This window comes from Callithrix jacchus, chromosome X (assembly GCF_049354715.1).
Source record: "Callithrix jacchus isolate 240 chromosome X, calJac240_pri, whole genome shotgun sequence".
Lineage (NCBI taxonomy): Eukaryota > Metazoa > Chordata > Mammalia > Primates > Cebidae > Callithrix > Callithrix jacchus.
In genome coordinates, this window is record NC_133524.1 from 90,746,838 (window position 1) to 90,773,364 (window position 26,527).

The following is a 26,527-nucleotide window of genomic DNA, read 5'->3' on the forward strand; positions in this document are numbered from 1 at the left end:
GACTGTCTGTTATACCAAATCCCTGTTAACTTCAATAGGGATGACACCAGGTTTGAGAGGCCAGAGGAGACCCAGAGCCAGTGAACAAGAAATGGAGTTTATTGGGAACTTATATACAGGGATGGTCCAGTGGCTGTGGGCTGGATAGTAGAATCTCCATCACCTGCAGAATGTCATTTATATAGCATTTTCACTTAGCAGCCTCCCTTCAGCAACTTTCACTTGGCAACCTTCATTTCTTATGCTAAATTATCACTGTCTGCTGTGTCTGCCAGCAAGCATGCTGAAGTTATTGCTCTCAGGTGCATCCGCCGTACATTTTTCTTCCTAATTTTCTAAGAAAATAGAAGCAATTAGAAAATAATAGAATTCCTTGTAAATTTGTTTAAGTTCTCCATAGATTCTAGATATTAGCCCTTTGACAGATGGATAGATTGCCAAAATTTTTCCCATTCTGTTGGTTGCCGGTTCACTCTATTGATAGTTTCTTTTGCTGTGCAGAAGCTCTTAAGTTTAATTAGATCCCATTTGTCTATTTTGGCTTTTGCTGCCATTGCTTTTGGTGTTTTAGTTATGAAGTCCTTGCCTATGCCTATGTCCTGAATGGTATTACCTAGCTTTTCTTCTGGAGTTTTTATGGTGTTAGGCCTCATGTTTAAATCTTTGATCCATCTAGAGTTAATTTTTGTATAAGGTGTAAGGAGGGGATCCAGTTTCAGCTTTCTGCATATGGCTAGCCAGTTTTCCCAACACCATTTATTAAATAGGGAATCCTTTACCCATTGCTTGTTTTTGGCACATTTGTCAAAGATCAGATGGGTGTAATTGAGTGGCATTCTTTCTGAGGCCTCTGTTCTGTTCCATTGGTCTATATCTCTGTTTTGGTACAAGTACCATGCTGTTTTGATTACAGTAGCCTTGTGATATAGTTTGAAATCAGGTAGAATGATGCCTCCAACTTTGTTCTTTTTGCTTAGAATTGTCTTGGCTATGCAGGCTCATGCTTAGTTCCATATGAAGTTTAAGATGGCATTTTCCAATTCTGTGAAGAAAGTCATTGGTAGCTTGATGGGGATAGCACTGAATCTATAAATTACTTTAGGCAGTATGGCCATTTTCATGATATTGATTCTTCCTAACCATGAGCATGGAATGATTTACCATCTGTTTGTGTCCTTTCTTATTTCCTTGAGCAGTGGTTGGTAGTTCTCCTTGAGGAGGTCCTTCACATCCCTTGTTAGTTGTTGTATTCCTAGGTATTTTATTCTCTTTGTAGCAATTGTGAATGGGAGTTCACTCATGATTTGGCTGTTTGTCTGTTATTGGTGTATAGGAATACTTGCGGTTTTTGCACAATTGATTTTGTATCCCGAGACTTCACTGAAGTTGCTTATCAGCTTAGGGAGATTTTGGGCTGAGAAAATGGGGTTTTATAAATATACAATCATGCCATCTGCAAACAGTGACAATTTGACATCCTCTCCTCCTATTCTAATACCCTTTATTTCTTTCTCTTGCCTGATGGCCCTAGCCAGAACTTCCAATACTGTATTGACTAGGAGTGGTGACAGAGGGCATCCTTGAAAAAGTGGGAAAAGCATATGAACTGACACTTTTCAAAAGAAGATATTTATACAGCCAACAAACATATGGAAAAAGCTCATCATCACTGGAATGCAAATCAAAACTACATTGAGATACCATCTCACGCCAGTTAGAATGGTGATCATTAAAAAATCTGGAGACAACACATGCTAGAGAGGATGTGGAGAAATAGGAATGCTTTTACAGTGTTGGTGGGAGTGTAAATTAGTTCAACCATTGTGGAAGACAGTGTGGCGATCCATCAAGGATCTAGAAATGGAAATACCATTTGACCCAGCAATCCCATTACTGGGTATATACCCAAAGGATTATAAATCATTCTATTATAAAGACACATGCACACACATGTTTATTGTGGCACTGTTCACAATTGCAAAGACTTGGAACCAACCCAAATGTCCATCAATGCTAGACTGGATAAAGAAAATGTGGCACATATACACCATGAAATACTATGCAGCCGTAAAAAAGGATGCTTTCATGTCCTTTGCAGGGACATGGATGAAACTGGAAACCATCATTCTCAGCAAACTGACAGGTGAACAGGAAACCAAACACCACATGTTCTCACTCATAAGTGGATGTTGAACAATAAGAACGCATGGACATAGGGAGGCGAACATCACACACTGGGGCCTGGGAGTGGGGGCTATGGGAGGATTAGCAAGGGGTGGGGGTATTGGGAAGGGGTAGCCTTAGGAGAAATACCTAATGTAGAAGATGGGGTGGTGGATGCAGTGAACCACCACCATGGCACGTGTATGCCTTTGCAATAAACCTGCAGGATCTGCACATATACTCCAAAACTTAAAGTATAATAAAAAAAAGAAACTAATAGAATTCCACATTGCTCCACCGTCAGTTTCACTTTCTTACATCTCTACCTATAAACCCTGCCTTTCTTCCTATTGGAAGGATCAAACATTGATGCTTCTACTCTAGACCAACTACTTCTCTTATTCTCTAGATTGCAATTTGCTTTACTTGCACATATAACCTGGATCCTATAGTTGTCTCTTTTCTCTGTAAATTCATCATGATTGTTTTTCTTTTCTATTAAATCATTTCCATCAGCATACCAACAAGCTAAATTTCTGTCATCATTAGAAACACTCCCTTGACTTCACATCCCCTTCTAGCTAGCTGCAACAACATTTTTCGGCTTTCCTTTTAGTAAAATACCTAGAAATAATTTTCCATATATGCTGTCTTTGTGACCTCCATTTTTCTGAAACTACTGCTGTCACAGTCATGAAGGACTTCCATGTTGCCTAATCTAAGAGTCACTTTTTGGTCTTTATCTTATTTAACCATTCAGCCACATTTAACCATGTTGGTCCCTCTCTTCCAGAAATATTTGTCTCCTTTGGCCTCCTGACCATTCTCAATTGTCTTCCTACCTTACTGACTGGTCATTCTTTCTATTTTTCTGATTCCTAAATATTGGAGTGCCCTAATCCTGAACTATTGGAACTTCTTCCGTCTTTGTCCACATTTACTTCTTATTTCACTTCATCTTGTATATAAATTTAAACACATTTATTTAAATAAATATGTGGATATAAATGATATTTAAAGTCATATACTAGATGAAATAAGACATTAAGACACATTTTTATCTTTAGTCCTATCCCCTGAAATCCAGACTTTAATTCAACTCTTGATTTAATATTTCTAACTAACATGTCTAGTAGGCATCTCAAACTTGACATGTGCCCAAATAAACTCTTGAGTTCTCCCCTCTAAAATTGTACTCTTGATTTCTTACTCTTCTCAGTAAATGGTAACTCCCCTCTACCACTGCCCAGACCAATACATTGCAGCTGTGCATAATTTCACTCTTTTTCAAATCCCTCTGTGTTCTGTCCCTCATCTTCACTACTTTTCCAACCTCATTTCTATTCCTGAAATACATCAAGCATGTCACTACCTTAGATGTTTTACATTTTATTGCCGTTCTCCACCAGACGACTTTTCTTCTAACTGCATTCATGTCTCTACACAGTTCTCACCTGCTCAGAGATGTATTTCCTGGCCTTCCTATATAAAATACCATTGCTCTCCTTTTATCATTTATTAACATCTGACATATTATGCATTTGTTTATTGTCTGCCTTCCTATAATAAAGTATTAGCCCCCTGATGGTACAATTTCACAAGTTTTATTCACTACTGTTTTACTAACAAATGGTATATAGTAAATGTCTGTAATGAATGACTGAATGGGTAGATAAATAACCAAAAAGATGACTATATCTGGAATATAGTGAGCCAAAGAGCATAGAGAACAGGATGGAGGAACAGGAAGGGGTCAGATATACATAGTCATTTTTAGGACATTATAAGCACTCTGAACTTATTTTTTCTAAGTTCCATATTAGCTACTTACTACTTGTAGGAACCCTGCTAGGAATAAGTGTGTGTGTGTGTGTGTGTGTGTGTGTGTGTGTGTTGTGAGTGTTGCAAAGAGGAGGAAATCATCTTTTCTCACAATAAAAAAGGATAATCTGGTTTGTAAATAAAACAATAATGAATAATTTATTGAAGGAACAAAGAAAACTGGAAGAACAAAGTTCTCAAATAGCTATTGCATTGATAAAAGGAGAGTACATTTGTGAAATAATTTTGAAAACTGTAAAGATAATGCTTATAGTATTTGGCCATTCAGACACACACACATGCCCTGCACGGTGCCTTATAAATATTAGATGCTAAATAAATGTCTTTATAATAAATGGATGAGAGGAGATGTCAGTATTAGTATTAATAGAAAATGTTCAGAATAATAATATGCAAGAAGTATACAGAAGTTAAAAAGTAACCAGTGCACTGCTTCATACTATGTATTTCATCTTTCCCATAAAGTTTTTCATAAAGACATTTTTACATAAATTCTAATTTCATGAGGACCCTCAGCTTGTACCAGTTACTATGACTGCCCCAAACCAGACCAAGCTGCCTAAAATGATTGAAGTAGAAAATGTTTCAAATATAAATTTACTAGAGTTGGATAATGGTAATTATATTGTTGTTTTACATTTTCTTTAATCCGTTTTGATTAAGGTAAGCATCATTTTAAAAATATACAATTCCCATTCTTATTTCAGATTTACAATAGTTTGATGTATCATCAATAAATGTGAATTTTGTGAATGTTTCTACTTTTGATAATATGTGACATTTCCTTCATTGGCTTCTCTGACAGGAGTCTTTCCTTAATTTCCCAAAACTCAACTTATTCATTCGTTCTTTATCATTAACTATCTACTAGATAACTACTATATGTAAGGGATAATGTTGGGTATTGGAGGATACAAATCTGGATATGATGGGAGGCTGTACAGTGAAGTAGCTCAGGGCATGGATACTTGTATCAGACTGCCTGGGTCAACAGGCCAACTCTAGCCATTCAGTAACTTTGACACTGGGTAAACTACTTAATGTCTCTGAATCAGTTTTCCCACAGATAAAATAGGAGTAATAATAGTGCCTAACTCATGTATTTTTAATGAAAAACAAATGAATTAATTAGTGCATGTGAAGCATTTAGAATAGAATATGGAAAGCACTCAGTAAATGAGGTTACTGATAACAAAATCTCCTGCCATGTTGCGCAGAATGTAACTGAGAAGTCAGAAAAAAGGAAATTAGTATAATACGCATGCTATAACTGAGCTATGTAGTGGGCACTTATTGTTTTTTGTCAGTGATTCATCTTGTTTTGCCTATTTCTAAAATATGGGATCTATATTTTCTTCCTGGTTGATTTCATCTAGTTTCACAGTTTCATGTATCAACTCTTTGCACATACATTTTAACTGTGTCGTAAAGAATTATTATAATCTTTCTGGGAGAAAGGCCTTGTTTTATATGTCTATTGTGACTTTCACAGTACAGTACATATTGGGACTCAATAAATACTTGCTGAGTTGATTTTATACCATTTGGCTGAGAAGACATAGTCTCTGAATACGAATATACTTGCACAGATAAAAGTGTTTTGAATCACACATAGCAACAACTATATTTTTATTTCTAAGCTATCTTTTTGTAATTATTGACTAAACTTTTTGTTTTGCTTACTCCAGTAGTTGGTAACCCAGTTGCATAGGATGTTAACTGTTTCTCTTTGTAGTACTTTAATTATTTATTTGTGAATATATATTATATCTAATACATTGTATAATGTAATTTAATATATATTATGTATTATATACATAAACATATAATATATATTATGTATATGTTTATTATATATTATATGACATATATAATATACACTAATATTACATACTATTGTATATATTATGTATTATATATAACATAATTATATATTATATACATACATATATATTATATATTCATGTATATTATCTATGATATACATACATATATATAGCTGAACTGCTTAATAAACTTAAATTTTTCATAGATGCTCCACATATCAATTTTATTTTAATAAGAACACTCTAACAGAGGGCTAAAACATGAAAAATAAACAAACAAAATTAAAGAGAAAAGACTAGTCATCTGTGTATTCAGATATATGTGCATTGGTCTATGTGTATTCATCTTAGTACCATTTTTAATATGCAGCCTTTTCCTTTATGAAAGCAACCATATTTATTTCAGTCTGTACATAGCGTTATTTAGGGGTAACTGAGTTAGTCATAACTGAATAAATGAGGTTTATATGAAAGGATCTTATAAAGTTAGTATGGGGGTCAGATTGCTTTAGTGTTCTGGAAACATTCATCTTTCATAACCTTCAAGTTTTTCATGAGTGAAATAAGAATTATTGGTGAATATAATGTTCAGATAGATTAACTAATAAGCCATAATATCTGACAGAGTTTCAGGCAGTTTATTCATTAGAGTGTAGACTCCTTGAGGGCCTTGTTTTATTTGTTTTTAATGACCAACAAAGTGCCATCCGTGTCTGTTGAAAGAAGGAATAAATGACTAACTTCAGTTTTTTCCATGTTCACTTACCATGTCATAATTATTTAATCATGCTAGGACACTGTATGTTAAAGTATAGTCCAATAAAACTTGCATTAGAATCACCTGAATATCTCCAAAAAAATGCCTTCTTCTAGGTCTTAGTTTATATCCACTGAATCAGGATTGGGGAGAGTTGTTTTCAAAGACTGCATTAAAAAAAATCTTCTGGGTGGCTTTTATGTAACTCTGCAGGAATGTTATATCATTACTGATTAGAAAATTTATTCAAAAAATACAGGTAACAGGGAAAAATGCTTAACTTTTCTATTTGCATGTTTCTTTGTTCGTTTTGTGAACATTTTTGTAGAATTTGAAAATTAAATGTTCATTCTTTCCTGGCATAAAATAAAAAGCAGGCAAGACACACACACATGTGCACACACAAAGACACACAGGGACATATACACAGTGATCACCCTCAAGATTGATTACACTCATTTAACACTTGACATTTTAATCAGAGTTGTTGGCAGTTCCCTGTTCTTGAGCAGCCATACTAACTTGCAGCATAATCTTACATAGCTCCGATTTCCTGAACACAGAATTTTTTCCCTTTTTTAGAGATATATGTATGTGTTTTACAGGTAGGTGCCCTTTGAAATCAATATGTTTAGTTATAAAACTGTGTTTGCATTATTTATAACTTACTAAATTGTGGTGTGTGGGTACTTATTGTGACCTTAGTAATGTTTTTAATACTTTGGATAAAATGATCACGAGTGTAAAAAAGAATAAAATAATGTTTCTTTAAGCAACTTGGATAGAACTGGAGGCCACTATTCTGAATGAAGTAACTAAGGAACTGAAAGCCAAATAATGCATATTTTCACTTATAAGTGGGAGCTAGGCTATAGGTATCCAAAGGTATATATAAGTGATAAATGGACTTTGGATACTCAGAAAGGGTGACGATGGCAGGGGGTGTGGAATTAAAAAGTACATATTAGGAACAATGTATGCTACTCTGGTGACAGGTGTACTAAAACTCAGACTTCACCACTATAAAATTCATCCATGTAACCAGAAAACACTGGTACCATAGAAACTATTGAAATAAAAAAATTAAAAATTAAATAAAATAATTAGTAAGGTACTTGAATTAGAAATTATCATCAGTGTGTTAAGATTTGCTCTGGTTAGAATGTGTCCCTCAAAGTTTATGTGTTGAACACTTTATCCCCAAGGCAACAGTGTTGGGTGGCGGGGCCTAATAATTTTTGATTATTAGCTCATGAGGTCTCTGGCCTCATGAATGGATTAATGTTATTATCACGTGAGTGGATTTGTTATAAAAGCAAATTCTACCACCCCTTGCACTCTTGCTCTCACTGTCTCTTCCCCTTCCACCTTCAGCCATGGAATGATTCAACATGAAGGCCTTCACCAAATGCTGGTGACATGCTCTTGAATCTCCCAACCTACAGAACCATGAGCCAAATAAATTACATTGTAAACTACCCAGTAAGTGGTACTCTGTTACAACAACCGGAAATGAATTAAGTCAATATTGACAAAATTTGTTGTACATATTTAAATCCATAAATAAAATCCAATGCAAAACTGTTATTCTGATATTACAACTTTTGTTCAGTTCATTGTCAAAGGAAATATAATAGCTTTTCTGAAAGGGCTTATTTCATATGTCTGTTACATTTTTCATAAGACAGTAAGGAATTGGATTTGGTAAGTATTTGATGAGCTAATCTTTTATTATCTGAATAAATGGAGTACTTTAAAAATTCTGCTGGCAATATAATTATAAAACAGACGGAAAATTGAACATTAATATAATAATACTATTGGATCTACTACTTAAATTCATAATTTATTGCTATTTTTATTTGCTTGGTTGAATATTTTCAGCAAAGATAAAGAATTTATTAGGCATTAAGACTTAAAAATTTCCAAATAGTTGGCTAAGAGAGCCCGAATTCCAAAGGAATCCCAAATTAAATTTTGTTCTATACTCAGGAAGGAATTAGTAAATGTGTTATGATCTAAACTGTCCATATCATCAGTTTAGTTATCAATAGTATTGAGAGGAGTCATGAAATGACAAGAATGCGGTAGGTGAAAAGTAAGTCAAGAGCAAATGTGATACCAACATATCAAAGCTTAGAAAGTAAATTACCTTATTTTCTAATTTGTGATTATGTTTATGTCTTTGATTTAAGGGGAAGATACAAATATGTCTTTTCCATGTTAAACTTCACATATTTATTATCTTTTAGAACTTAAACAGATTTTTAAAATATTAATTGAGAATAGAAAATATTCATCTTCACTTCTTATGGCAAACTAATTCTACTTCAATCATACTTGGCTGCCAAAACAGTATTCTGATTCTCTTGCTGATGCGATGAGCACATGTATCATGCCAGGAGTGTCATATTACTTTATAATAATGGATGGATGGCACCAAGCTTAAGAATATGATCAAGTTAAACAGATTTCTTATGGGAATTATTAAAATGAACTGGACTTGCAGTCTTCTTGCCTCTTAATTGCTGGGTAATGTAATTAATTAAGAGAATCAGGACTCTTGTAGTGATTCTTCAAAGTCGTGTGCAATAAGACATGGTGAAATTAATACTGATTGTTACACACTTAGCAATAAGAGACAACGAAAGACATTTGTGGAGGTAGTTTGAGAAGTGATCTGGAGAGAGTGGCAAAGAAAAAAAGAAAAAAGAGATAAGAAAGAAATGAGAATAGAAGAGGGAAGGAGAGAGAGAGAGAGAGAGAAAGAAGGAAAGAGGGAGCAAGAGCAAGAAAGACTGAGATCCAGAGCTCTAGCTTTATTCCTAGATATACCAGTTATGTAAAATAATATATCCCTTTTTAAAAATTAAATTAGTTTCTGTTATTTGTAACAGAAATTATGTTAACAACTAGAAAAAGGATTAGTGATAGATGAATTATGTGAACAGTTACATCATTAAAAGAGAAGCCCATCATGGTCTACATGGGTCAACCTAAACAAGAACTAGACAAATTTTTATTTGATATTTGATCTAAAAACAAATATAAAGTGTTTCCAGAACACATTCTTCTTCTCATTATCAAAAAAATCTATTGCCTTTATTTAGTATAGAATGTCAAAATACGTCTTCATCACTGAATACCTTTGAAAACTCAGATAATCTCCATCTTGAGATGTTTTTACTATAAACAGGGAAAAAGTCAGACAATAATAAAATGTCATAACTACACATAACTATTAAAATCATTGTTATATTCTGCCCGAAATACTTGGTATATTCACATATTTCCTTGAATAAAAGGTTTTAGGGTAAAATGGTAAATGTAGGTTAAACAAAGTTGATCAGATTTTGATGAATCACAGGAATCTTCAAAGCCCATAGTACTAATTTCCATTGTTAATTTATAAGAAAAGGATAATGGTAAACTTGTTTCCAAAAATTATTTGATTATGCAAAATTTATATTAAAATATTCAACCACTGACTTTAATTTGGTACTTTTTCCCTTGCAATATGGGGTACTAACATCCTTAACATTATAAAATGCTATATTTTTATGAGTGTTAGTAAATTAAGAGGGAGAGAAATACTATATACTTGTTAAATAGAATAAAAGATGTACATTTTTGCTGATATTGAAAAATCCTATCATGAGTGATGGTAGTCATGTGTCTGGTAAAAGGCTTGGAATGAATTCTGGATCATCAAGTGTTCTGCTCACTGGAAAGGGTTTAATATTTGTCTTGGTCTGTTTGTGTTACTATTAGGGAGTACCAGAGGGCAGGTAATTCATGACAAAAAAAAAGGTTTATTTGTCTCACAATTCTGATATCTGAAAAAGTTCAAGATAGGTCATATGCATCTGGTGAATGTCACAGGCTGCTTCCACTCATGGCAGAAGGTGAAGGGGAGACAGTATGTGCAGAGATCACACGGCAAGAAAGAAAGCAAAAGCAAAAGAGGGGTGGAGGGACGTGCCTTGCTCTTTTTAACAACCAGCTTTCACAGGAACTAACAAAGTGAGAACTCCCTCATTACTGCAAAAATAGCATCCATAAAAGATTCAACCATATGACCCAAACACCCCTCATGAGGCCCCATCTCCAACATTGGGGATCAAATTTCAGTATGAGGTTTGTGGGTACAAACATTCAAACAGTAGCTATGGGAAACTTACATTCCAAGGATGCAGAAAGAGAAAGCATAGGTCTCAAATCTTCCCATATCCCACAAAGATGCATGCCAGGGCCAGGTGTTGCTTCTGGACATAGTTTATGTCAATGTTCCAGGGGAAGAATGCTGCCACTCTGTTGTTTTCTCCTTATAACATAACCGTGAAAGCAGTCTCTGTTAAGCAGGGAACAAATAGGCTGCTTGGCAATATGCTAAGTTTTTATTAACGTCATCTGGGGAGTCATCGGCCAATCACCTTGGACGTCTATAAGAGACTGGAGTCAAGAACGGTCTTTACTTCCAAACAGAAAACAACGGCCACAGCAACAAGAGCACTGGTGTACACTGGTATATGGATTGTGTTTAGCTCCTCCATTTGTGAGAAGGTCCTCCACTCCGCAGGCAATCCCAGCTTGTTGATTGACCTATTAACGCAGAGAAAGCTTTCTGGTTCATTTTATGAAATTCCAGGTCACATCACAGATTTATAAAATATTCTCTAGGGAAAAAAAAAGCACGGTGCAGGACAGTGTATATAGTATAAAAACATTTGATTAATTTACATTTCTCCCCTAAAGATAATCTGACCATATCTGTCAATCTATCAGCAATCTTCACCTTAAAGAGTGATACATTTCGATTGGGAATATAGGAAGGACTGAAAAAAAAACTTTTGTAACTTTCTATGCTGTTTGAAGTTTTTGAGCAATGAATATATATTGCTTATATTAATATTTTAAATTACTTTCTCAAATATCACATATCTAATACATTATATGTTTTCCTTTAATTAACATAAACAGTAATAAAATGAGAATAGACAGATATATTTAAATTCCTGAAGAAAAATGCATGGTATATTTTATTCTTTTTTTAAACGTTCAGTTCAGGAATACATATGCAGGCTTGTTATACAGGTAAACTTGTTTCATGGGGTTTTGCGGTACAGATTATTTCACGTCCCAGGTATTAAGTCTAGTACACATTAGTTATTTTTACTGATCTTCTCCTTCCTCCCACCCTACACCCTCTTCTAGGATAACAAGTGTGTGTTATCCCCCTCTACATGTCTATGTGTTCTCATCATCTAGGTCCCACTTGTAAGTGAGAACATGCAGTATTTGGTTTTCTGTTCCTGCATTAGTTTGCTAAGGACAATGGCCTCCAGCTCCATCCATGTCCCTGCAAAAAAAAAACATGAATTCATTATTTTGTATGGCTGTATGGTATTTCATGCTGTACATGTACCACAATTTCTTTCAATTTCTTTATCCAATTTATCATTGATGAGCATATAGGTTGACTTCCTGTTTTGGTTGTTGTGCATAGTGTTTCAGTGAACATTCACACAACGTGCCTTTATGGTAGAGTGATTTATATTCTTTTGGGTATAACCTAGTAATAGAATTTCTGGGTCAAATGGTAATTCTGCTTTTAGCTCTTTGAGGAAACATCACACTGCTTTCCACAATGGTTGAACTAATTTACACTCCCAGCAACAGTGTATATGTGTTCCCCATTCTTTGCAACCTTGCTAGCATCTCAAATCTTTTTGACTTTTCAATAATAGCCATTCTGACTGATGTGCGATGGTATCTCATTGTGGTTTTGATTTGCATTTCTGTAATGATCATTTTGTTTTTTTGCTTGTTAGTTGGCTTAATTTTTTTATAGATTCTTAATATTAGACCTTTGTTAGATGTAAAGTTTGAAAATATTTTCTCCCATTCTGTGGGTTGTCTATTCTGCTGATAGTTCCTTTTGCTATGCAGAAGCTCTTTAGTTTAATTAGATCCCATTTGTTATTTTCTGCTGTCATTACAATTGCTTATGAAATCTTTGCCCATTCCTATGTCCAGAATAATATAGCCTAGGTTGTCTTCCAGGGTTTTTATAGTTTAGGGTTTTACATTTAAATCTTTAAATCATAGTGAGTTAAATTTTGTATATGGTGTAATAAGGGGTTCAGTTTCAATTTTCTGCATATGGCTAGCCAGTTATCTCAGCACCATTATTCAATAGGGAATCCCTTCCCAGTACTTGCTTTTGTCAGCATCGTTGAAGATCAGATAATTGTAGCTGTGTGTCCTTATTTCTGGGCTCTCTATTCTGTTCTATTGGTCTATATGTCTGTCTTTGTAGCAGTATCATGCTGTTTTGGTTACTATAGCTTGGTAGTACAGTTTGAAGTTGGGTAGTGTGATGTCTACAGCTTTGTTTTGTAGTTTAGGATTGTCTTGGCTATTCAGGTTCTTTTTAGGCTTTGTATAAATATTAAGAATGTCAATGTTAGTTTAATACAAACAACATTAAATCTATAAATTGTTTGGGATAGTATGGCCATTTTAACAATATTGATTCTTTCTATTCATGAGCATGGAATATTTTTTCATTTGTTTGTATCATCTCTGATATTGTTGATGGTTGTTTTGCAGTTCTTCTTGTAAGGAAATTTCACATCTCTGGTTAGCTGTATTCCTAGGTACTTTATTCATTTTTATGGCAATTGTGAAGGGGATTGTGTTTCTGATTTGGTACTTGGCTAGACTTTTTGGTTTACAAGAATCTTAGTAATTTTCGCACATGGATTTTGTATCCTGAGACTTTGCTGAAGTTGTCAGCTTAAGAAGCTTTTGGGCTGAGAAAAAGGGTTTTTCTAGATATAGAATTATGTCATCAGCAAGCAGGAAGAGTTCGGCTTCCTCGCTTCCTATTTGGATGCCATGTATTTCTTTCTTCTGCCTGATTTCCCTTTCCAGGACTTTCTATAATATGTTAAATAGGAGTGATGAGAATGGGCTTCCTTGTTTTGTGCCGGTTTTCAAGGGAAATGCTACCAGATTTTGCCCATTTTGTATGATATTTGGTGTGGCTTTGTCATATATGGCTATTGTTTTGAGGGTTTTTAACATAAAGAGATGTTGAATTTTATCCAAAGCCTTTTCTGCATCTATTAAAATAATATTGTGTTTTTGTCTTTAGTTCTCTTTATATGATAAATCATATTCGTTGATTTACCTATGTCGAACCACTCTTGCATCGCAAGGCTAATGCATTTTTGTTCATGGATGATAAACTTTCTGATGTGCTTCTGGATTTGCTTTTCCAGCATTTTGTTGACAATTTTGCATTGATGTTCATGAAGGATATTGGCCTGACGTTTTATGTTTTTGTTGTATCTCAGCGAGTTTTTGGTATCAGTATGATGCTGGCCTCATAGAGTGAGCTTGGGAGAGGCCCTTCTTTTTTGATTTCCTTGGAATAGTTTCAGTAGGAATGGTACCAATTCTCTTTTGTACATCTGTTAGAATTCAGCTTTGAATCCATCAGGTCCTGGTCTTTGTTTGTAGGCTACTTCTTACTGCCTCATTGTCAGAGCTGATTGTTGATCTGTTCATGGATTCTATTTTTTTCTGCTTTAGCTTTGGGAGGGTGTATGTGTCCAGGGACTTACCTATTTCTTCTAGATTTTCTCGTTTATGTGCATAGAGGTGTGCATGATATTCTCTGATTGTCATTTGTATCGCTGTGAGGTCAGTGGTAAAACACGCCTTGTCATTTCTGATTGTGTATATTTGAAATCTCTTTTTATTCTTAAATAATCTAGTTAGCAGTATATCTATTTTATTCATTTATTTAAAAATTATCTCCTGAATGTTTTGAATGTTTTTCTTTTTTCTGTCTCGATTTCCTTTAGTTCAGCTCTGATTTTGGTTACTTCTTGTCTTCTGCTAGTTTTGGGCTTTGCTTGCTCTTTAGTTGTGATTTTAGGTTGTTAATTTGAGATCTTTCTAACTTTTTGTTGTGGGCATTTAGTGCTATAAACTTGTCTCTTAACACTGCTTTAGCTGTGTTCCAGATATTCTGGTATGTTTTATCTTTGTTCTCATTAGTTTCAAACAACTTCTTGATTTCTGCCTTAATTGCATTATTTAACCAAAAGTCATTCAGAAGCAGTTTGTTTAATTTCCATGTAATTGTATGGGTTTGAGTGAATTCTTAGTCTTGATTTCAAATTTGATTGCACAGTGGTCTGAAGGATTGTTATTATATCAGTTCCTCTGAATTTGCTGAGAAATGTTCTACTTCTGATTATGTGATCAATCTTAGAGCATGTGTCATGTGGTGATTAGAAGAATATGTATTCTGCTGCTTTTGGATGGTCAGGTCTACATATATCTATCAGTTTTATTTTATAGGGTCTAGTGCTGAGTTCGGGTCCTGAATATCTTTGTTAACTTTTTTCCAGTTATCTCATTAATATTGTCAGTGGGGTATTAAAGCCTCCCACTATTAGTGTATGGGAATCTAAATCTATTTGAAGGCTTCTAGTAGTACAGCATGTTCTCGTAGTGGCTGGTAATGGTTTTTCCTCTACACATTTAGTGTTTCTTCAGGAGCTCCTACAAAGTAGCTTGGGTGAATTCTCTTAGCATTTGCTTGTATAAAAACGATGTTATTTCTTTTTCATTTATGAAGCTTAGTTTGGCCAAATATGAGATTCTGCTTTGGAATTTCTTTTATTTAAGAATGTTGAATATAGGTTCCCGAGTTCCTCTGACTTGTAAGGTTTCTGCTGAGAGATTTGTTAGTCTCATGGTCATTCCTTTGTAGGTAACCTGATCTTTCTCTCTAGCTGCATTTAACATTTTTTCTTTCATTTAGGCCTTGGGGAATCTGATGATTACGTGTCTTGGGGATGATCTTCTTGTAAATTATCTTACTATGGTTCTCTGCATTTTCTGAATTTGAATGTTGGCCTCTATAGCTAGGTTTTTGAAGCTCTCATAGATAATATCCTGAAATATGTTTTCCAAGTATGTTCCACTCTTCCCAACTGTTTCAGGGACACCAATGTGTCATAGATTGGATCTCTTTACATATTTCGTATTTCTCAGAGGTTGGGTTTCTTTCCTTTTATTCTTTATTCTCTATTTTTGTCTGAGTGTGTTAATTCATAAGGCCAGTCTTCAAGCTTTGAGATTGTTTTCTTCATTTGGTCTATTCTGCTCTTAATGCTTGCGATTGCATTCTGAAATTCTTTTAGCATAACTTTTGGCTCTATCAGGTGGGTTATGTTCTTTTCTACACTTGGTATTTTCTCTTCAGCTTCTGCATCACTTTATTGTGGTTCTAAATTTCCTTCGATTGGGTTACAACATACTGCTGTAGCTCAACAATCTTTGTTTCTATCTTTATTCTGAATTCTATTTCTGTTATTGTAGCCATCTCAGCCTGGTTCAGTACTCTTGCTGGTGAGGTGATGTCCTTTGAAGAAAAGAAGGCATTCTGCTTTTTTGAGTTTTCAGGGTTTTTGCACTGATTCTTTTACATCTTTGTGGGCTTATCTACCTTCAGTCTTTGAGGTTGCTGACCCTTGAAGAGTTCTTTTTTTCTTCTTTTATCCCATTTAATGACCTTGAGGGTTTTATTGTGGCCTAAGGTGGATTCAGCTGACTGGCTTAGTGTTTGAAAAGTGTAAGGGGGCTAATGCTTCACTCCAACTCCTGCACTGCATGCTCTAACTCTGGGGGACTTGTATTGGTTCCGCTTTTTTCTCTGTCTTCCCAATGTTAGCAACCCACTTTGTTGCCATGTGGTGGGGGACCAAGGTGTAGGCAGCTGCAACCAAGTTCAGGTGGTGACTTCCTTCTTCCTGCAGCATTTTCCCTGCACTGCTGGTCACCCTCCTGAGGGATCCCTGTGATGCCCAGCAAGAATGGCCTGCTTGGGGACCGAGAAAGGTCCCAGGGCCTAAAAGCACCAGGTCTCTTTCCAGGCAGTGGGCAAGCAGAGCTGAGAACTTGCCTCCGATTTCCCATCTCCTAGCTGCAAAAACAAAGGGCTTTAGTTCTCCCACCTGTGGAGTCTGCACACTGGATTTGAGCCCTCCCTCGAGGTTTTGCCAAGAGGCTTCTCAATCATTCAAACTGTTATAAAGTTCAGGTGGTGACTTCCTTCTCCCTGTGGCATTTTCCCCACACCGCTGGCCACCCTCCTGAAGGATCCCTGTGATTCCAGGCAAGAATGGCCTGCTTAGGGACTGAGAAGGCTCCCAGGGCCTTCCCGACTGCTTCCTTTAACCCTGTATTTTACTTGACTTTCTAAACGGTTTCAGCTCCACGTAAAATCGGAATGTTCTCCGCAAACTAGACCTTCAGTTTCCCCCGTGGGGGTGTGTAGTAAGGGCCAGAGAATCTCTCTTTCCAACTTCCACAGCTTGGGTACATACAGTATTTGGGGTACTCCTGGGTCCTGTACAAGCAGTTCACTCCCTTCAGAAGGTCTGTGGGTGCTCTCAGGATTCCTGATTTATTTCTAAAGTTGTTCTGGAGCTAAAATTCCTAATGCAGGCCTCCGCACTCTGAGCTGTCTGTCTAGTCTTAGCTGTAGATGGTCTAAATGCTCCTCCTAGAAGGTACAGAACGGCAGAATGGATAAGAATTCACCAACCATCAGCTGCCTTCAAGAGACTCACCTAACATGTAAGGACGCAAATAAACTTAAAGAGTGGAAAAAAATATTTAATGCAAATCTACACCAAAAGAGAGCAGGGATAGCTATTCTTATATCAGACAAAACATACTTTAAAGCAGCAGCAGCTAAAAAAGATAAAGAGGGACATTTTATAATGGTAAAATGTCTTCTCTAACAGAAACATATCACAATCCTGAACACATATGCACCTAACACTAGGGCTCCCAAAATTATAAAACAATACTATTACTAATAGACCTAAGAAATGAGATAGACAGCAAAACAATAATAGTGGGGGACTTCAATACTCCACTGATAGCACTAGACAGGTCATCAAGACAGAAAGTCAACAAAGAAACAATGAATTTAAACTATACCTTGGAACAAAGGGACATAGCAGATATATACAGAACACCTCAATAAATTTTAGGAAATTAAAATTGTTTCAAGCATTCTCTCAGACAACAGTGGAATAAAATTAGAAACCAACTTCAAAAGGAACCTTCAAAACAATGTAAATACATGGAAATTAAATAACCTTCTCCTGAATAATTATTGAGTCAAAAACAAAATCAAGATGAAAATTTAAAACATTTTTGAACTTAATGACAATAGAGACACAACCTATCAAAACCTCTGGGACACAGCAAAGGCAATGCTAGGATAAAAGTTCGTAGTCCTAAATGCCAATATCAAAAACACTGAAAAAGCACAAACGGACATTTTAAGGTCACACTTCAAGGAACAAAGGAAAGAAGAACAAACCAATCCCGAACACAGCAGAAGAAAGGAAATAACCAAGAAAGGAGCAGAACTAAATGAAATTAAAACAAAAAACAATACAAAAGATAAATGAAACAAATAGATGGTTCATTAAAAAGATAAATAAAATTGATAGATCATTAGCAAGATTAACCAAAGAAAGAAGAGAGAAATCCAAATAACTTCAATGAGAAAATAAATGGGAGATATTATAACTGACACCACAGAAACACAAAGATCATTCAAGGCTACTATAAACTCCTCTATACCTACAAACTTGAAAACCTAGAAGAGATGGATAAATTCCTGGAAACATCCAACCTTCTTAGCTTAAATCAAGAATTAGATACTCTAAACAGACCATTAACAAGCAGCAAGATTGAAACAGTAAGTTAAAAATTCCCAATTAAAAAAAAGTCCAGGACAAGATGAATTTACAACAGAACACTACCAGACATTCAAAAAAGAATTGGTACCATCTGTTGACACTATTCCACAAGATATAGAAAGAGGGAGCCCTCCCTAATTCTTTCTATGAATCCAGCATTATAATAATACCAAAACCAGGTAAAGATATAGCAAAAGAAGAAAACTGCAGACCAATATCTCTGAGGAACATAGAAGCTAAAATCCGTAACAAAATACTAGCTAAGCAAATCCAACAACATGTCCAAAAGATAATCCACCTTGATCAAGTGGGTTTCATACCAGAGATGCAGGAATGATTTAACATGCGCAAGTCAATAAATGTGATAAACATAAACAGAATTAAAAACAAAAATCATATGATCATCTCAATAGATGCAGAAAAAGCATTCAACAAAATTCAGCATTTCTTTATTATTAAACTCTCAGCAAAATCAACATACAAGGGACATATCTTAATGACAAACCCACAGCCAACATCATACCGAATGGGGAAAATTTGCAAGAAAGCATTCCTGCTGATAAATGAAACAAGCCAAGTATGCCTACTGTCACCACTCCTCTTCAACATAGTACAGTAAATCTTAGCCAGAGCAATCAGACAAGTGAAAGAAATAAAAGGCATCCAAATCGATAAAGAGGAAGTCAAACTGTCACTGTTTGCTGAAGATGTGATTGCTTACCTCGAAAACCCTAAAGACTCCTCCAGAAAGTTCCTAAAACTGATGAAAGAATTCAGCAGGCCAGGCATGGTGGCTCAGGCTTGTAATCTCAGCACTTTGGAAGACCAGTGTGGGTGGATCACCTGAGGTCAGGAGTTTGAGACCAGCGTGGCCAACATGATAAAACCCTGTCTCTACTAAAAATACAAAAATTAGCCAGGCATGGTGGTGGGCTTCTGTAATCCCAGATATTCAGGAGGCTGACGCAGGAGAATTGCTTGAACCCCAGGAGGTGGAGGTTGCAGTGAGCTAAGATTGTGCCATTACAATGCAGCCTGAGCAACAAGGGTGAAACTCTGACTTAAAAAAAAAAAAAAAAAGAATTTACCAAAGTTTCTAGATAAAAGATTAACGTACACATGTCATAGCTCTCTACGCCAACAGCAACCAAGCAGAGAATCATATCAAGAACTCAACCCCTTTTATAATAGCTGCAAAAAAAAAAAAAAAAAAAGATAAAATTCTTAGGAATATACCTAATCAAGGAGGTAAAAGACCTCGCCAATAAAACTACAAAACACTGCTGAAAGAAATCGTAGATGACACAAACATATGAAAGCACATCCCATGTTCACAGATGGTTAGAATCAATATTGTAAAACTGACCATACTGCCCAAAGAAACCTAGAAATTCAACAAAATCCCCATCAGAATACCACCATCATTCTCACAGAATTAGAAAAAACAGTTCTAAAGTTCATATGGAACCAAGAAAAAAGCCCACATAGCCAAAGCAAGAACAAGAAAAACAAAAAAAAATCTGAAGGCATCACACTACCTGATTTCAACGTATACTATACTATCACTATTGAAGAACTTACTCATGTAACCAAACACCACCTGTACCCCAATAAATTATGGAAAAATAAAAAATACAATATAAAATAAAATAAATATACTGCTGCTAAGAGAAGAAAAAATATTCTTTTGAAAGCATTTATTTTTTATTTTATTTATTTTATTTTTGAGTAAAACCATATTGCCTTTATTTGGCTAAATTATAAAATCCAAAGTAACTCAGAACAAATTAATACCAGACAGGAAAATTACAGACTGAACTCCAGTTGAAGAAGTCTTGTCTGTGGACTCACATTGGTGATAGGCAAACCTTCACAATGGAGCTACTAGTCCCTTCCAAGACTCCTTTGGGTCCTCAATACAAAACAACCCAACTAATCTGGGATATGTGTTTAAACAGTCAGTTTCCCTCCCTCAAAAGGCAGGAGGGCCCACTTCAAACCTACGGGAACACAACCGGAGACATCCCAGTGTTAAACCTGCTTCTGTTTTCTACCTCGATTTGAGTACTAACATAAAACTTTGGCAGACAAAGTTCTTTCTTCTTCAAGAAAATTAATACTAAATGAGAAAATCCCAGTAACATGTTCTACTTATTTATTTGAAAAAATAGAATCTCGGGTCCACGATTTATCCCATGACAATCTATATTATGGGAGAAAGCAAGAACAATCATTGTTATGACTTTGAAAAATATAACCTTTAAAAATACTTACATTGGTAAGCTTAAAAAAAAATCATTAGACCCAAACCATATCACCAATTAAATACAATTTATTTAAAATAAAAACTTTCCCACAAAACAAATTGCATTTCCAGAAATTTTCACTGATCAACTTTATCAAACATTCATGGAAGAAAGACGACTAATCTTAAACCTTTTCAACAATAGAGAAGAAGGTAACACTGGTCCTCTCATATTATAAAGGCAGGGTAATCCTGATACCAAAACCTGACAACAAATACAGTACCAAAAAAAAAAAAATTTAAAGATAAATGTTCTTCATGAACAGTGATGCAAATATTCTTAATAGAATATTAGTAAACCAAATCCATCAAAATGTAAGAAGGATGGTTTAGAAAAGTGGGTTTTATATTAGGAATACGATAATGATTTTATATTTGAAAATCAATAATTTTATTCATCACATTAATAAGAGTAACGTCAGATGATTATCTCATAAAATAGAGACATGTTTGTTAGAATTTAACTTACAATTATGACAAAATCTCTCAGAGAAATTAGGAATAGAAGAAACGTATTTAATGTGATAAAGTGTCCCCATGAAAGCAGAGCTACCGTCATACTTAATTCTAAAAGACTCAATGAATGCTCCACTAGAAACAGGAAAAACACAGAGATGTCTCCTCTAGTAAGTTCTGTTGAATGTTTCGTTGGCAATCCTAGAACGTGCCATTATACAAAACCCTAATACACCTAATGAGTTAATTTGTAAGAAAGAAAGATGACAGGCCAGTACACAAATATCTGTTGCATTATACAGTTTCTAGTCTAATTTGAAAATGAAATTTTAAAATTCAATAAATAATAGACTAACAATGGAATTATTTAGAAATAAACAGCAAAATTATGTGAGAGCTTCACATTGAAAACTACAAAATATTGTTGAGGTAAAAAGGTAGAGAGATACTCCAGGTTCGTTATTTGGAAATTCATCTTTACTAAAGTATTCTTCTGAAATTATCCTATAGATTAAAGACATTGTCAATGATTATCCTAACAAGTTATTTTTAAGGGGTCTGAATTGCCAAAACAATTCTATAATTTGTATTAAAATTCAAAAGCTCTAGAAAACTCAGAATGTATTTTTTTCTAAAAAAAAGAAAAGAGTTGGAAGATTTATATTAACTGATTTTGGATCTTAGTATAAAGCTGACATAATCAAGAAAATGTGATATTTATGTAAGATTTGAAAATGGATTTAAAAATAATAGAGATAACAATAATCAGCCTTCACATATATAGTCAATGTTTTTGACAAAGATATTATGATAATTAAATGGGCGTGGGACAGTGGGGAAGAAAATCCTGTCAATAAATAGCGTTGCAACAGTAGGATAAACATATTAAAAAAACAACATGGGCCTATTATTGGGCTCTATAAGGTGTTGAATAGTGTACCTCTCAAATTTATGATTATCCAGAACCTTAAAATGTGACTTTGTTTAGAAATGGAATGTTTAAAGATATAATCGGTTGAGTTGAGGTCATACTGGATCAGGATGAGTGTGCCCTAAATACAATATGACTAATGTTGTTGTAAAAAGAAGGGAGGAAACACATAGCCACACAGAGAGAATACCGTGTGACTATCAAGAGAGAGACTGTAGCAATGTGACTCCAAGCCAAGGACAATCAAAGATTGCTGCCAACCAACAGAAATGCAAACAAGGCAAGGAAGTTTCTTCCACTACAGCCTTCACAGAGAGCATGGCTCTGTGGAAACCATGATTTGGAACTTCTGGTCTCAAACTGTGAGGGATTACATTTCTGTTGTTTGGAGACATGGCATCTAATTGTGCTCGTTTGCTGCGGCAGGCCTACTAAACTAAAATCTCCAACTGATACCATGCACGATAGTAATTTAAGATGGATTGCAGACATAAACATAAAAGTTGGAAACATAAAGTATCTAGAAGAATCTATAACAATATCCTCATTACCATGGCTTAAAGAGAGATTTCTCAGAAAGGACATGAACAGCATTAATGACGTTTTTTAGAAAAATGATAAATTAGACTTTATCTTCTTTGTAAATTTATGTTCAGCTAAAACTGCTGCTATGATGATTTTATTTGTTAACTTGACTGGGTAATGGAGCTCCCAAATATTTGGATAAACATTCTGGGCATATTAGTGAGGGTGTTTCAGGATGAGAATAACATTTGAATTGGTATGCGGAGTGAAACAGATTTCCCTCCCCAATGTGGGTAGGTCTCATCCAATCCTTTCAAGGCCTGAATAGAACAAATGAGTGAGCAAGAGGAAATTTGATTGCTCTACCTGAAAATCTTCCAGTTGGGACATGAGTCTTTTCTTGTCGTCAGGCTAGGACCAACACTTATACCATTTGGCTTTCTTAAATCTCGGGCCTTCAGAGACCAAAACTGCAGATCTTGGAACCTTTCTTTTTTTTCCTTTTTTTTTTTTTTTTTTTTTTTGAGACGGAGTTTCGTGCTTGTTACCCAGGCTGGAGTGCAATGTCGCGATCTCGGCTCACGGCAACTTCCGCCTCATGGGTTCAGGCAATTCTCCTGCCTCAGCTTCCTGAGTAGCTGGGATTACAGGCAGACGCCACCATGCCCAGCTAATTTTTTGCATAATTTTTAGTCGAGACGCGGTTTCACCATGTTGACCAGGATGGTCTCGATCTCTTGACCTTGTGATCCACCCGCCTCGGCCTCCCAAAGTACTGGGATTACAGGCTTGAGCCACCACGGCCGGTCGGAACCTTTCATTTATCATAACTGTGTAAGCAAATTCTTTATTACAAATCTTTTCATCTATTCTTATATATAATAAATGTCTTCATATGTATTGTATAGGTTGTGTTTCTCTAGAGAACCTTGACTAATATGGGGACCTTTAAAAAAATACCAGGACAAGTCACAGAATGGGAGAAAATATCTGTAAGCACATTTTTGACAAGTGTTTTAGCTAGTATATATAAAGTATGCATACAACTCAATAATTAAGAAAAAATGCAATAAAAGATAGATAAAAACTTTAACGTATATCTCACACAAAGTATGTTAATGGCCAATAAGAACACAAAAATGGTCAACATTATTAGTTATAAGGGAAATTCAAATAAAATTATAATGACATATCACTATACAATTATTAAAATAGCTGAAATTTAAATGTTTCACAAATCTCAAATGCTTGTGAGGATGTGGAACAACTAGAATTCTCACGAATTGTTACTAGGAGTATTTGCTTGGGAGTAATGAAAACATAGTCCCAAAAGCTTTGAAGAAGAATGTTCGAAATAATCCCTCCCACTCAGCCTCCAAAATGCGGGATGACAGCTGTGAGCTCCCTTGCCTAGTCTTCAGCATCAGTTCGATGTTTGTTCTTCCTTCAGTTTTAGCAGAATTGGTGTTGCTCTGATAGGAGCTCTTTTCAAAGTGATGTTTATTCTTCTTAGTGACTCACACTAGATATTGATCAGATATGTTATAACAAATTACTGTGTTGCAGCTTTTTAAGACTCTCCACAATAAAACACCTGGAATTGTTTTTAGGTATATAAGCATCTGATTTACTTTCCCAAAAGAATATTAAGATGTGTCAAGAAGTTGTTTTAAATAGCCCAAGCTTCCAAATTTAAATACGAAATAAACATGAGTCTGCTTTTTTTTTTTTTTTTGCTTCCAATGAACACTTTATTGACAGAATTAAGGAAGGCCCAAAACGTTAGGGCCGGTGGGGGCCGTGGGGGTGCTGGTGCTTTGGGGCTGGGGGTTGGTGGTTTTGGGGCCAGGTGGGTGGATGAGTGGACCTGCCAGGTCCCAGGATGCTGGCGTCGTCAGCAGCTAGTTTGGGCCAGGAGCCACTTGAGAGATGAGTATGTTTCGGAAGAGGGTGCTCAGCAGCCCATCATTACGAATCACCAGGTCCAGCAGCCGCGGAGTGATGATCCTCTCTCCTCCATTGTTGTCGGCCTCCTCAGCAGCCAGCTCCAGGATCTTGGCCGTCAGATATTGGATGACAGCAGCAAGGTAGATTGGCGCGTTGTAACTCAGGCGCTGGGCGTAGTGGCCTTCCCACAGACCTCGCTCCATCTGGCTAACGGAAAATATCAGTTCGGCTCGGGCAGTGCGAGAGCGGGTATGCCCCCGGCGGCCAGCAGCAGAGGACCCTCTGCGGCTTCTCCTCTCCGACATGCTGGGTATTGGGTTCCCTGTCTCAGCTCGGCTTGCTCTAGCCCAAGTTGCCTCTCAAGATGACAGTTACGGCGTCCGGTACTGTGTATCCTAGCGACCAGGGCCAAGCCCCTCATTGGCTGCTGAGCCGCGTCCCACGCGCATGCGCATCCTCGCGCCACCACATCATCACATGGCAACGGCCTAGCCCTCATGTGGTAACGGCCTAGCACACACGTGGTGACAGCCTCACCAGGGACACGCCCATCAAGTGACCTCATGGATTTCCCATTGGCCCCGAGGGAGCAGGCCTGGGCCTAGAAGTGGCTGGAGGGCTGTGGGGGTGGAGGTGGAGGGGGCGGGGCATGGGAATCCTGCTGGGGACCTTCTCTTTGCCAGTGGGAACTGTCCCTTTCTACTGGATGGGGACACTGTGGGAACACTATGGGCTGGCAGGGGGAGTTTGATCGGTACCGCTCCTTCACAATGTTGCACAACCACGTAGTTCCAAAGCATTTTCAACACCCAGAAAATGAACGTGAACCCTTGTACCTATAAGCAGTCATTTCCCGCACTCCTCCTTCCACAGCACTGCTACAACCCCCGCACCCCCTCCCCCACCACACAAGTTCTCCATAGTCCCTCAACCACTAATCAGTCTGCTTTCTGTCCATAGAAGTTTGCCTATTTTGGAGATTTCCTGTAGATGGAATCATACAACCAAACGTGAGGCCTTGTGTGTCTGGCTGCTTTCACTTAGCATAATGTTTTCATCAGGGTTCATCCATATAGAAGCATAAATCAGTATTTCCTTCCTTTGAATGACTGAATATTATTCCGTTGTATCAATAGGCCACATTTTGTTTATCCACACATTAGATGATGGACAAGTTATTTCAGCCTTCTGGCTATTGTGAATAGCACTGCCCTGAGCATCTGTCTACAACCTTTTGGTTGAATATCTGTTTTCAGTTCTTTTGGGTCTATTTCTAGGAGTCAAACTGCTGGCTCATATGGTAATTCTGTTAAACTTATTGAGGAACCACCAAACTGATTTCTACAGCAGCTGTAATTTTTCACATCCAACAATAGTGCATGAGAGTCTCAATTTCTTCACATCCTCACCACAACTTTTTTCCGTTTGCCTCATATTTAAACACAGGTCTGTTTTTGGACCCTGGTTTTTTTTTTTTTTTTTTTTTTGAGATAAAGTTTTGCTCTTCTTGTCGCCCAGGCTGGAGTGCAATGGCGCAATCTCAGCTTACTGCAACCTCCACCTCCTGGGTTCAAGCAATTCTTCTGCCTCAGCCTCCCAGTAGCTGGTGGACCCTATTGTTTAGTTTGATGACATTCTCTTTTTCTATGACACATTTTAATATACATATATACATTTCTTTTCTTCTACTAGGATTTTGTATCTGTTGAGATAAAGTCCCGTATCATTTTTTCACTTCACCAAAAATGTTTTTGCTTATTCTTCTACAAGAAATCATAAAGAATTTTTAATAATTTTAGATCTTTTAAATTCACCCTTTATGTTTATTCTTGATTTAGAAAGATGTCAGCTGAGACAAAAAGATAGTCAAAACAGATGTTTAAATAATTCAGCAATTTAAATTATTACTATCCTGATGTAATGGTTAACAATTTATTTTTTATAAAAAGCATATCATAGGGAAAGCAGTAC

The 26,527-nt window shown here is 36.1% G+C and overlaps 1 protein-coding gene across 1 annotated transcript; it reads right to left on the reverse strand.

The window, feature by feature from the left end:
- Window positions 1–24,451: 24,451 nt before the first annotated feature.
- On the reverse strand, window positions 24,452–24,968 carry LOC100390733 (histone H2A-Bbd type 2/3-like). Its single transcript, XM_078363723.1, has one exon. It carries the CDS (start codon window positions 24,859–24,861, stop codon window positions 24,511–24,513), a length of 351 nt encoding a protein of 116 aa, XP_078219849.1. The 5' UTR covers window positions 24,862–24,968; the 3' UTR covers window positions 24,452–24,510.
- Window positions 24,969–26,527: the final 1,559 nt, after the last annotated feature.